The 12,554-nt window shown below is 41.4% G+C and overlaps 1 protein-coding gene across 1 annotated transcript in view; it reads left to right on the forward strand.

Annotated features, from left to right (window-relative positions):
- TOX4 (TOX high mobility group box family member 4) overlaps positions 1-12,500 on the forward strand; it is a 15,355-nt gene extending 2,855 nt beyond the window's left edge. The window contains 9 exon segments of the mRNA XM_068424785.1: positions 3,608-3,746; positions 3,840-3,920; positions 5,496-5,803; positions 8,417-8,680; positions 9,789-9,860; positions 9,987-10,493; positions 10,496-10,654; positions 11,881-12,026; positions 12,150-12,500. Coding sequence (XP_068280886.1) covers positions 3,608-3,746; positions 3,840-3,920; positions 5,496-5,803; positions 8,417-8,680; positions 9,789-9,860; positions 9,987-10,493; positions 10,496-10,654; positions 11,881-12,026; positions 12,150-12,204 — 1,731 coding nt within the window. The 3' untranslated portion in view covers positions 12,205-12,500.
- Positions 12,501-12,554: the final 54 nt, after the last annotated feature.

Genomic DNA, 12,554 nt, shown 5'->3' on the forward strand with positions numbered 1-12,554 from the left:
GAACAAAAATCCCCCAAAATAGCAGCAAAATTGACCAAAATGGTGGAAAATGGCAGTAAAATCCCGCAAAATAGCAGGAAAATTGACCAAAAGAGCAAAAAATGGCAGGAAAATCCCCCAAAATAGCAGGAAAATAGACCAAAATAGCAAAAAATGGCAGTAAAATCCCCCAAAATAGGTCAAAATGGCACTAAAAGTCTAAAAAATAGCCAAAAATGGCACCAAAATCTCCCCAAATAGCTCAAAATGGCACCAAAATCCCACAAAAGGCCTAAAAATTTGACCAAAATAGGTAAAAATGGCAGTAAAATCCCCCCAAAGTAGGTCAAAATGGAACCAAAATCCCCCAAAATAGCTAAAAATGGTACTAAAGTCCCCCAAAAGGCCTAAAAATTGCAACGAAATCCCCCAAAATAGCTCAAAATGGAGGGAAGGCCTCAAAAATAGTCAAAAATGGTACTAAAACCCCCCAAAATACCTCAAAAAGACACCAAAATCCCCCAAAATAGCTCAAAATGGAGGAAAGTCCTCAAAAATAGTTAAAAATGGTACTAAAATCCCCCAAAATAGCTAAAAAAGACACCAAAATTGCCCAAAATAGCTCAAAATGGAGGATAGGCCTCAAAAATAGTCAAAAATGGTACTAAAATCGACCAAAATAGCTAAAAAAGACACCAAAATTGCCCAAAATAGCTCAAAATGGAGGATAGGCCTCAAAAATAGTCAAAAATGGCACTAAAATCCCCCAAAATAGCTAAAAAAGACACCAAAATTGCTCAGAATAGCTCAAAATGGGGGATAGGCCTCAAAAATAGTAAAAAATGGTACTAAAATACCCCAAAATAGCTCAAAAAGACACCAAAATTGCTCAGAATAGCTCAAAATGGAGGAAAGTCCTCAAAAATAGTCAAAAATGGTACTAAAAGTGACCAAAATAGGTAAAAAAGACACCAAAGTCCCCCAAAATAGCTTAAAATGGAGAATAGGCCTCAAAAATAGTCAAAAATTGTACTAAAATGGACCAAAATAGCTAAAAATAGCAGAAAAACTCCCCCAAAATAGCTCAAAATGGAGGATAGGCCTCAAAAATAGTCAAAAATGGTACTAAAATTGACCAAAATAGCTAAAAATAGCAGAAAAATTCCCCAAAATCGCTCAAAATGGAACAAAAATCCCCCAAAATAGCAACAAAATTGACCAAAATGGTGAAAAATGGCAGTAAAATCCCCCGAAATAGCTAAAATAGTATAAAATCCCCAAAATAGCTAAAATAGCCCCAAAATCCCTCAAAATTGCACCCAAATCCCCTAAAATTGTTGTTTTTTGTTAATTGAAGACCCAAAATCCTGTAATTAGCCCCCAAAAGTGGAAATTTGGGTCCAATTTTGTCCCAAATTCACTTGAAAAATGAGATTTTAAGTCCAAAAATGGCCAAAATGGGCAAATTTGGGTCAAAATTGTCCCCAAATTCTTTAAAAACTCCATTTTTAAGCCAAAAAGTGGTTCAAAATGCCCTAAATACCCCCAAAATTTTTAAATTTTTAATAAAAATAAAGCAAATTTCAATATTTAACCCCCCAAAGTGGAAATTTGCTCAAAATTTTCCTGCAATTCTGTTGAAAAAATCACATTTTTGGTTAAAAAGCGGCTAAAAAATCCCATTTTTGCTTAAAAAGCAGCTAAAAAATGATGTTTTTGGTTAAAAAGCAGCTAAAAATAACATTTTTTGTTAAAAACCTGCTAAAAAAAATCATATTTTTGGTTAAAAAGGAGCAAAAAAAAAAAATCATATTTTTGGTTAAAAAGGAGAAAAAAAAATGACATTTTTGGTTAAAAAGCAGCTAAAAAGTCACAGTTTTGGTTAAAAAGCAGCTAAAAAAATCACATCTTTGCTTGAAAAAGTGCTAAAAATTCATGTTATTGGTTAAAAAGCAGCTACAAAGTCACATTTTTGGTTAAAGAACAGCTAAAAAAATCACATTTTGGTTAAACAGCTAAAAATCACGTTTTTGGTTAAAAAGCGGCTAAAAAAATCATGGTTTTGGTTAAAAGACAGCTAAAAAATCACATTTTTGGTTAAATTTCTAAAAAAATCACGGTTTTGGTTAAAAAACAGTGAAAAAATCACATTTTTGGTTAAAAACTGCTAAAAAATCACATTTTTGGTTTAAAAAACTGTTTAAAAATGACATTTTTCATTAAAAAGCAGCAAAAAAATGACATTTTTTGGTTAAAAAAGTGGTAGAAATCATATTGGTTAAAAAGCAGCTAAAAAATCACATTTTTGGTTAAATTTCTAAAAAAATCACGGTTTTGGTTAAAAAACAGTGAAAAAATCACATTTTTGGTTAAAAACTGCTAAAAAATCACATTTTTGGTTTAAAAAACTGTTTAAAAATGACATTTTTCATTAAAAAGCAGCAAAAAAATGACATTTTTTGGTTAAAAAAGTGGTAGAAATCATATTGGTTAAAAAGCAGCTAAAAAATCACATTTTTGGTTAAAAACCTAAAAAAATAACATTTTTGGTTAAAAACCTGGTAAAAAGTAACATTTTTGGTTAAAAAACTGTTTTAAAATCACATTTTTGGTCAAAAACTGCTAAAAAACCACGTTTTATGATTAAAAAACAGCGGAAAAAATCACGTTTTTGGTTAAAAACCTGCTAAAAAAATCACATTTTTATTTAAAAAACAGCAAAAAAATCATGTTTTTAGTTAAAAAACTGCTAAAAAATCATGTTTTTAGTTAAAAAACTGCTAAAAAATCATGTTTTTAGTTAAAAAACTGCTAAAAAGTCACGTTTTTGGTTAAAAAACTGCTAAAAAAATCACATTTTTGGTTAAAAAGCAGCTAAAAACCACATTTTTGGTTAAAAAGCAACTAAAAAAATCACATTTTTTGCTAAAAAACTGCTAGAAACCCACATTTTTGGTTAAAAAGCAGCTAAAAAAATCCCATTTTTTATTTAAAATCAGGTGAAAAATCCCATTTTTGGTTAAAAACAGCTAAAAATCACGTTTTTGGTTAAAAACCTGCTAAAAGATCACATTTGTGTTTAAAAAACAGCTAAAAAAATCACGCTTTTGGTTAAAAAAGCGGCTAAAAAATCCCATTTTTGGTTAAAAAGCTGCTAAAAAATGACATTTTTGGTTAAAAAGCAGCTAAAAAATTACATTTTTGGTTAAAAAGCAACTAAAAAAATCACGGTTTTGGTAAAAAACTGCTAAAAAAACACATTTTTGGTTAAAAACCAGCTAAAAATAAGATTTTTGGTTAAAAAACTGCTAAAAAAATCACGGTTTTGGTTAAAAAATGGCTAAAAATAAGATTTTTGGTTAAAAAACTGCTAAAAAAATCGCATTTTTGGTTAAAAACCTGCTAAAAAATCACATTTTTGGTTAAAAAACTGCTAAAAAAATAGCATTTTTGGTTAAAAAATGGCTAAAAAATCATATTTTTGGTTAAAAAATGGCTAAAAAATCACACTTTTGGTTAAAAACCAGCTAAAAAATCACACTTTTGGTTAAAAACCAGCAAAAAATGATTGTTTTAATTAACTTAATTCTAATTAACGCTTGGTTAATGGCGTTGACCCCGCCCGCAGACCTTCCACACGCCGAGCCTGGGGGACGAGGAGTTCGAGCTGCCGCCCATCGCGCTGGACGCCGACCCCTCCCTGGGGGGCCCCGACGTGGTGGGCCACTTCGAGGACCTGGGGGACCCGGGCGGGGACGGGGGGGTGGCCCCCGCGCCCCCCGCGCCCCCCTTCGCGCCGGCGCCCCCCGGCGGTGCCCCCCCCGCCGCCGCCGCCGGGCCCCCGCCCCCCGCCGCCCCCCCCGCCGCCTACGGGGTGCAGGGGCTGGAGCTGCCCGTGGGGCTGATGGAGCAGGGGGGGGGCGCTGCTGGCCATGGTGAGGGGGGGCTACTGACGGGGTCTGGGGGGCTACTGAGGGGGTTTGGGGCTGTTAAAGGGGTTTGGGGGCTGTTAAGGGGGTTTTGGGGCTGTTAAAGGTGTTTTTTGGGGTCTATTAAAGGGGTTTGGGGGCTGTTAAAGGGGTTTTGGGGCTGTTAAAGGGGTTTTGGGGCTATTAAAGGGGTTTTGGGGGCTATTAAAGGGGTTTGGGGTCTATTAAAGGGGTTTTGTGGCTACTAAGGGGTTTTGGGGCTATTAAAGGGGTTTTGTGGCTACTAAGGGGTTTTGGGGCTATTAAAGGGGTTTTGTGGCTACTAAAGGGGTTTTGGGGGGCTACTAAGGGGGTTTTGGGGCTGTCAAAGGGGTTTTGGGAGCTATTAAAGGGGTTTGGGGCTATTAATGGGGTTTTGGGGCTGTTAAAGGGGTTTTTGGGGCTATTAATGGGGTTTTGGGGCTATTAAAGGGGTTTTTGGGGTTATTAAAGGGGTTTTGGGGCTGTTAAAGGGGTTTTGGGGGCTATTAAAGGGGTTTGGGGGCTATTAACAGGGTTTTGGGGGCTACTAAAGGGGTTTGGGGGCTATTAACGGGGTTTTGGGGTCTATTAACGGTTTTGGTGTCTGTTAACGGGGTTTTGGGTCCGTTAACGGGGTTTTTGGTCTATTAACGGGGTTTGGGTGTCTATTAACGGGGTTTTGGGGTCCATTAACGGGGTTTTCAGGTCTATTAACGGGGTTTTCAGGTCTATTAACAGGTTTTGGGGTCTATTAACGGGGTTTTGGGGCTGTTAAAGCAGTTTTGGGGGTCTGTTAACGGGGTTTGTGTCTATTAACGGGGTTTGGGGTCTATTAACAGGGTTTGGAGTCTATTAACGGGGTTTGGGGTCTACTAAGGGGGTTTTGGGGTCTATTAACGGGGTTTGGAGTCTATTAACGGGGTTTGGGGGTCTATTAATGGGGTTTTGTGGTCCATTACCGGGGTTTTGGGTCCATTAACGGGGTTTTTGGGTCTATTAATGGGGTTTTGGGTCTATTAATGGGGTTTGGGGTCTATTAAAGGGGTTTTGGGGTCTATTAACGGGGTTTTGGGTCTATTAACGGGGTTTTGGGTGTCTATTAACAGGGTTTGGAGTCTACTAACGGGGTTTGGGGTCTACTAACGGGGTTTTGGGGTCTATTAACGGGGTTTGGAGTCTATTAACGGGGTTTTTGGGTCTATTAACGGGGTTTGGGTGTCTATTAACGGGGTTGGGGTCTATTACCGGGGTTTTGGGGTCTATTAACGGGGTTTGGGGTTATTAAAGGGGTTTTTGGGTCCATTAACGGGGTTTTGGGTCCATTAACAGGGTTTTGGGGTCTATTAACGGGGTTTGGGTGTCTATTAACGGGGGTTTGGGGTCTATTAACAGGGTTTTGGGGTCTATTAACGGGGTTTTGGGGCTGTTAAAGGGGTTTTGGGGCTATTAAAGGGGTTTGGGGGCTATTAAAGGGGTTTTGGGGCTACTAAGGTGGTTTTGGGCCTATTAACGGGGTTTTGGGTCCATTAAAGGGTTTTTTGGGTCCGTTAACGGCGTTTCGGCCCCCCCAGGAGCTGGACCCCCCCCTGGGGGCGCCGTTCGGGGCCGCGCCGCCCGTCACCATCGACGTGCCCATGGCGGCCCTGAGCCCCGCGGCGCTGCTGGCCCCGGCCCAGCTCACCACCATCGACCAGTCCGAGCTGAGCTCCCAGCTGGGGCTGAGCCTGGGGGGCGCCGCGGGGCCGCCGGGGGGCGCCGCCCCCGCCCTGGGGCTGCCCCCGCCCCCCGCCGCCCCCTCGCCCGACGCCCGCCCCTCGCCCGCCCCCTCGCCCGCCGGCTCGCTGCAGGACGACGACGGCGACGACTTCCGCAGGGTGAGGGGCCCAAACACCCAAAACACACAAAAACCACCCAAAAAACCCCAAAATTCGGGTTTTTTTGACATTAAAAACCCCAAAATTGACTTTTTTTTATGTTAAAAACCCAAAAATTGTTTTTTTTGACGTTAAAAAACCCCAAAATTGGCATTTTTTGGATGTTAAAAACCCCAAAATTGACATTTTTGGATGTTAAAAACCCCAAAATTGGTTATTTTTTGATATTAAAAACCCCAAAATTGTCTTTTTTGGATGTTAAAAACCCCAAAAATTGACATTTTTTGTTGTTAAAAACCCCAAAATTGGGTTTTTTTGCTGTTAAAAACCCCAAAATTGTCTTTTTTGGATGTTAAAAACTCCAAAATTGACATTTTTTGATGTTAAAAACCCCAAAATTGGGTTTTTTGGATGTTTAAACCCCAAAAATGGCTTTTTTTTGACATTAAAAACCCCAAAATTGACGTTTTCTGGATGTTAAAAACCCCAACATTGACTTTTTTTGATGTTAAAAACCCCAAAATTGGCTTTTTTTGATTTTAAAAAACCCAAAATTGACATTTTTGGATGTTAAAAACCCCAAAAATGTTTTTTTTTGATGATAAAAATGCAAAAATTCAGTTTTTTTTGCTGGTAAAAACCCCAAAGTTGTTTTTTTTGGATGTTAAAAACCCCAAAATTGACTTTTTTGGATTATAAAAACCCAAAATTGGTTATTTTTTGATGTTAAAAACCCCAAAATTGGGTTTTTTGGATGATTAAACACCAAAAATGGCTTTTTTTGACGTTAAAAACCCCAAAATTGACGTTTTTTGGATGTTAAAAACCCAAAAATTGGGTTTTTTTGATGTTTAAAACCCCAAAATTGTCTTTTTTTGATGTTAAAAACTCCAAAATTGACATTTTTTGATGTTAAAAAACCCAAAATTGGCTTTTTTGGGATGTTAAAAACCCAAAAAATTGACTTTTTTTGATGTTAAAAATCCAAAAATTCACTTTTTTTGATGGTAAAAACCCCAAAGTTGTTTTTTTGGATGTTAAAAACCCCAAAATTGGTGGTTTTTGATGTTAAAAACCCCAAAATTGGGTTTTTTTGGATGATTAAACACCAAAAATGGCTTTTTTTGATGTTAAAAACCCCAAAATTGACTTTTTTTGGAGGGCTTTAACCCTAAAAAGTCTTTTTCTAACACCAAAAAGGGGCTTTAATCCACCCCCAAAGAAGCTCTAAAATCCAAAAAACATCAAAAATGGTGAATTTTGGGTGTTTAAACCCCAAAATGTCTATTTTGATTAAAACCCCCAAATTTTTTTTTTTATTTTTTCATTTTAAAATTTTTTTGTTTAAATTTTATTTTATTTTTTTTATATTTGTCTTTATGTTTTTAGAATTTTTCTTTAAATTTTGTTTTAATTTTACTTTTATTTCTAAAAACTTTCTAAATTTTCTTACAAAATTTCACTTTTTTCCAAAATTTTTCTCAAATTTTTCTGTAATTTAAAAAATATTTTTCTGAGTTTTCAAAAAATTTTTAAATTTCCATTTCAAAATTTTCTTCCAAATTTTTAAATTTTTTTAAATTTTTCCAATATTTTTCCTTCCAATATTTTAAATTTTTTTCTAAATTGTTCTTTCAAAATTTTTTCCTAAATTTTCTTGGTTTTCTCTTCCAAATTTTTCTTTCAAAATTTTTCTTCTAATTCTTTCAAAATTTTAAATGTTTTCCACATTTTCTTTTAAATTTTTGTAGATTTTTTATTTTAAATTTTCTAAAAAAATTTATATTTTTTCTTTCAAAATTTTTGTTCCATTTTTTCAATATTTTTTCAAAATTTTTTTTCCAAATTTTTTATATTTTCTTTTAAAATTCTTTTTTCAAAATTATTTTTCAAATTTTTCTAAAATTATTCAATTTTAAAATAAGTTTTCTAAAAAAAACTAAGATCTTTCAAAATTATTCTTCCAAATTTTTTCAGTTTTTAAAATTTCTGAAAATTTTCCAAAATTTTTACCTTTAAATTTTTAAAATTTTACTTTATAAAAAAAATTATTGAGTTTTTCTAAAATTTGTCAAATTTTTCTATATTTTTTAAATTTTAAAATTTAAAGTTTTTCTTCCAAAAGTTTCTAAATTTTTGATTTTACTTTTCCCAAAAATTTCTGAATTTTTCTAAAATTTTTCAATTATTTTAAAAAAAATTTAAATTTTTCTTCCAAATTTTATTTCTAAATTTTTCCACTTTTTTCCAAAATTTTTCCTTCCAAAATTTTCTACATTTTTTCAAAATTGTCTAAATTTTTCTTTCAAAAGTCTGCTTTTCCAAAATTTTTAAGTTTTTTCAAAATTTTCCTTCTGAACTTTTCAAAATTTTTCTAAATTTTCCAAAATTTTTGTTTCAAATTTTTTTCTAAATTTTTCTCAAATTTCTTCCAAATTTTATCTCAAAATTTTTGAAATATAAAAATTTAAAATTTTTTAAATAAATTTCTAATTTTTCCAATGTAATTTTTTCCCCTTAAATTTCTTCTTTCTCCAAAAATTCCATTTTTTTTCAATTTGTCCTTAAAATTTTTATCAATTTTCACTAATTTCTCCCTTTCTCCCCCCGCAGGCCCCGGCCCCGCCCAAACCCTCCCCCCCCGCCCCGCCCACCCCCGCCCCGCCCCTGGGGGAGGGCCCTCGCCGGGCGAAGCCCCCCAAGAAGCCCAAGAAGAAGAAGGACCCCAACGAGCCCCAGAAGCCCGTGTCCGCCTACGCCCTCTTCTTCCGCGACACGCAGGCGGCCATCAAGGGCCAGAACCCCAACGCCACCTTCGGGGAGGTCTCCAAGATCGTGGCCTCCATGTGGGACAGCCTCGGGGAGGAGCAGAAGCAGGTGGGTCCTGGGGGAGGACCTCAAATTGGGAGGGGACCCCAAAATTCGTGCGAGGACCCCAAAATTTGGGTGGGCTTCAAAGGTAGAGCTTGAGGAACATCATGGTTGATGGGTCAGGTGAAGTTCAGAAGAGCGTGGAGAGCCCAACATGGAGAAAAAGGGACAAGAACTTCCCCCAGAATAAAGTTATGGAGGAGGGGGACCCCAAAAATGGGTGAGGACCCCAAAATTTGGGTGGGCTTCAAAGGTAGAGGTTGAGGAACATCATGGTTGATGGGTCAGGTCAAGTTCAGAAGAGCGTGGAGAGCTCAGTATGGGGAGGAGAAGACCAGAAGGTCCCAGAACTTGGAGTTATGGAGGAGGAGGACCCAAAAAATCTGGTGAGACCCCAAAATTGGTGGAGGTTTTAGAGGTAGAGGTTGAGGAACATCATGGTTGATGGGTCAGGTCAAGTTCAGAAGAGCATGGAGAGCCCAGTTTGGGGAGGAGAAGACCAGAAGGTCCTAGAAGTTGGAGTTATGGAGGGGGAGGACCTCAAAAATGGGGGGGGGACCCCAAAATTGGTGAAGGTTTTAGAGGAAGAGGTTGAGGAACATCATGGTTGATGGGTCAGGTCAAGTTCAGAAGAGCGTGGAGAGCCCAGTGTGGGGAGGAGAAGCCCAGAAGGTCCCAGAAGTTGGAGTTATGGAGGAGGAGGACCCAAAAAATCTGGTGGGACCCCAAAATTGGTGGAGGTTTTAGAGGTAGAGGTTGAGGAACATCATGGTTGATGGGTCAGGTCAAGTTCAGAAGAGCGTGGAGAGCCCAGTATGGGGAGGAGAAGACCAGAAGGTCCCAGAACTTGGAGTTATGGAGGGGGAGGACCTCAAAAGTGGGGGGAGACCCCAAAATTCAAGGGGGGACACCCCAAAATTCGCGGTAGACCTTGAAGAACATCAACGTTGATGGCTCAACTCAACTTCAGAAGACAGTGGAGACGCCATTTTTGACCGGAGGACCGCGGGGGTCGCCCCGATTGGGACTTATGGACCTCGGGGGCGCCCTCCACCCTCCAAATTAAGGGTGCCCCGCCCCCAAATTTAAGCCCCGCCCCCTTTTGGTCTTCCAGGTTTACAAACGCAAGACGGAGGCGGCCAAGAAGGAGTATCTGAAGGCGATGGAGGCGTATCGCGCCATCTTGGTAGAGCGCCCCCTACTGGTTGCCTCCTCCACGGGGGTGTCCCCCCCTAATTAGGGTAATTAACCCCCTAATTAGGGTAATTAACCCCCAAATTAGGCGTTTAGCGCCCCCTATTGTTCATTTTAGACCTCAACGGAGCCGCCGGAACCGGAACCCACCTCCACGGCGCCCCCTATGGCCCCGCCCCCTTCTTCCTCCCCCATCCCATCCTCCTCCTCCTCCCCCGAACCTCCCCCCATCCCATTGGTCGCCGCCCCACAAGCCCCGCCCCCCAACATCACCAAAATCATCATCCCCAAACAGCTCCTCCCCCCTTCGTTAGCCGTCGCCCCGCAAGGGGGCGTCGTCACCGTCATCCCCGTGACGTCACGTCCGGGAGGGGGCGGGGCCACCTCATGCCCCGCCCCCCAGATCATCACACGCTCCGTCCTCCAATCAGCAGCCCAGCAATTGCCCCGCCTCCAACCCCCCCCCCTCCAACAAATGCCCCCCCCGCCCCCCGTCCCCCCCGTCCTCCAATCCCCCCCCCCCTTACAGGCCATGCAGCAAACGGCGCCCCCCGCTGGCGCCCCCCCCAAAACGCGCCCCCCCCCGCTCCAGATCAAGATCTTACCCCCCCCCCCCCGCCCTACAAATTACCCCCCCCTTGCGCTTCGCGCCCCCCGACGACGGCCGGGGGTCGCCCCCCCCCGCCCCACAACTGCCCCCCCGCGCCCCACAACTGCCCCGTCCCGCCCCAAAGCGCCGCGTCGCCCGACGGCGTCGAGATGATCGCGGGGGACGTCATCCCGGAGGTGAGTTGGGGGGGGGGGGATTACCCCAAAAATTGGGGTAAAATGGAGGTTTTTGGGGTAAAATGAAGGTTTTTTTGGGGTAAAATGGAGGTTTTTCGGGGTAAAATGAAGGTTTTGGGGGTAAAATGGAGGTTTTTGGGGTAAAACCCGAAAAATTTGGGGTAAAAAACATATAAAATATGGGGGGGGGGAAGGTTTTTGGGGGTAAAATGAAGGTTTGGGGGGTAAAATGGAGGTTTTTGGGGTAAAACCCGAAAAATTTGGGGTAAAAAACATATAAAATATAGGGGGGAGGGAAGGTTTTTGGGGGTAAAATGGAGGTTTTTGGGGTAAAACTCAAAAAATTTGGGGTAAAAAACATATATGGGGGGGGGAGGTTTTGGGGGTAAAACCTAAAAATTTGGGGTTGGGACCCCCAAATTGGGGTAAAATGGAGGTTTTTGGGGGTGAATCCCAAAAATTTGGGCCTAAAGGCCTTAAATTTAAGGGGGGGGGAAGGTTTTTGGGGGTAAAATGGAGGTTTTTGAGGTAAAACCCGAAAAATTTGGGATAAAAAACATATATAGGCGGGGAAGGTTTTGGGGGGTAAATCCTAAAAATTTGGGGTTGGGACCCCCAAAATTGGGGTAAAATGAAGGTTTTGGGGGTAAAATGAAGGTTTTTGGGGTAAAACACGAAAAATTTGGGCCTAAAGGCCTTAAATTTAAGGGGGGGAAGGTTTTTGGGGGTAAAATGGAGGTTTTTGGGGTAAAACATGAAAAATTGGGGGTAAAAGGGCTTAAATTTAGGGCGGGGGAAGGTTTTGGGGGGTAAACCCTAAAAATTTGGGGTTGGGACCCCCAAAATTGGGGTAAAATGAAGGTTTTTGGGGTAAAACCCAAAAAAAATGGGGTAAAAGGCCTTAAATTTAAGTGTGGGGGAAGGTTTTGGGGTGTTTTTTTGGGGTTAAACCCTAAAAATTTGGGGTTGGGCTGTACCAAAATCAACTTTGGGGGGGTTTTCTGACCTCCTGACACCCCAAACCCCCCCCTGTACCCCCCCAAATTTGGGTGGTTTCCCCCAAATCCCCTATTTAACCCCTAAAAAAAAACGTTAATTTTGAGGTTTTTTGCCATATTTCCCCCTTTTTCACCCCAAAACCATGATTTAAACCTTCGGGATTTTTAAGGGGGGGTTAAAATTTTTAGGGTTCCCCCCCCCCACCCCCTAATTTTCCCCCTCCCCAGGTGGATTCCCCCCCCCCGATGGCTCTGGAGCTCGTCACCGACGACACCCCGAGGTGCCTCCGGGCCGGTTGCCACAACCCGCCGGTAGCCAGCGGCGACTGGGACGAGGAATATTGCAGCAGCGAATGCGTCGTCAAACACTGCCGGTGGGTGACAGCGATTTTAGGGTGCCCCCCACCCCAAAAACCCCCTTTTTCACCCCAAAAACCCCCTTTTTCACCCCAAAACCCTCTTTAAAAACCTTAATTTCTATTAATTAACCCCCACAGCGACGTCTTCCTCGCCTGGCTCGCCGCCCGCAACAGCGTCGTCTTCGTCAAGTAAAAAACCCCGTTTCCACCAATTTTGGGGTCCCCACCCTGAATTTTTGGGGTCCCCCCATGAAATTTTGGGGTCCCCCCACCCTACACCCCCCTAAAAGCCCCCCCCCCCCCCCCTTACAACATCATGGTTCTTATTAAAGGGGTCACAGCGCTTTCTGCCTCGTTTCGGGGTCCCCCCCTGTGCCAAAATGGGGTTTGGGGACCCCCCCTTTATTTTTACCCCCCCTGCACCCCAAATTTGCCCCCCACCCCCCAAAAATTTACCCCTGCACCCCCAAAAAGCCCCCCCAAACCCACCCCCCCCCTTTTAATACTATGGGTTTAATAGGGTGACACAGCCCTTGACGCCCC

This window comes from Nyctibius grandis, unplaced genomic scaffold (assembly GCF_013368605.1).
Source record: "Nyctibius grandis isolate bNycGra1 unplaced genomic scaffold, bNycGra1.pri scaffold_77_arrow_ctg1, whole genome shotgun sequence".
NCBI classification, from domain to species: Eukaryota; Metazoa; Chordata; class Aves; order Nyctibiiformes; family Nyctibiidae; genus Nyctibius; species Nyctibius grandis.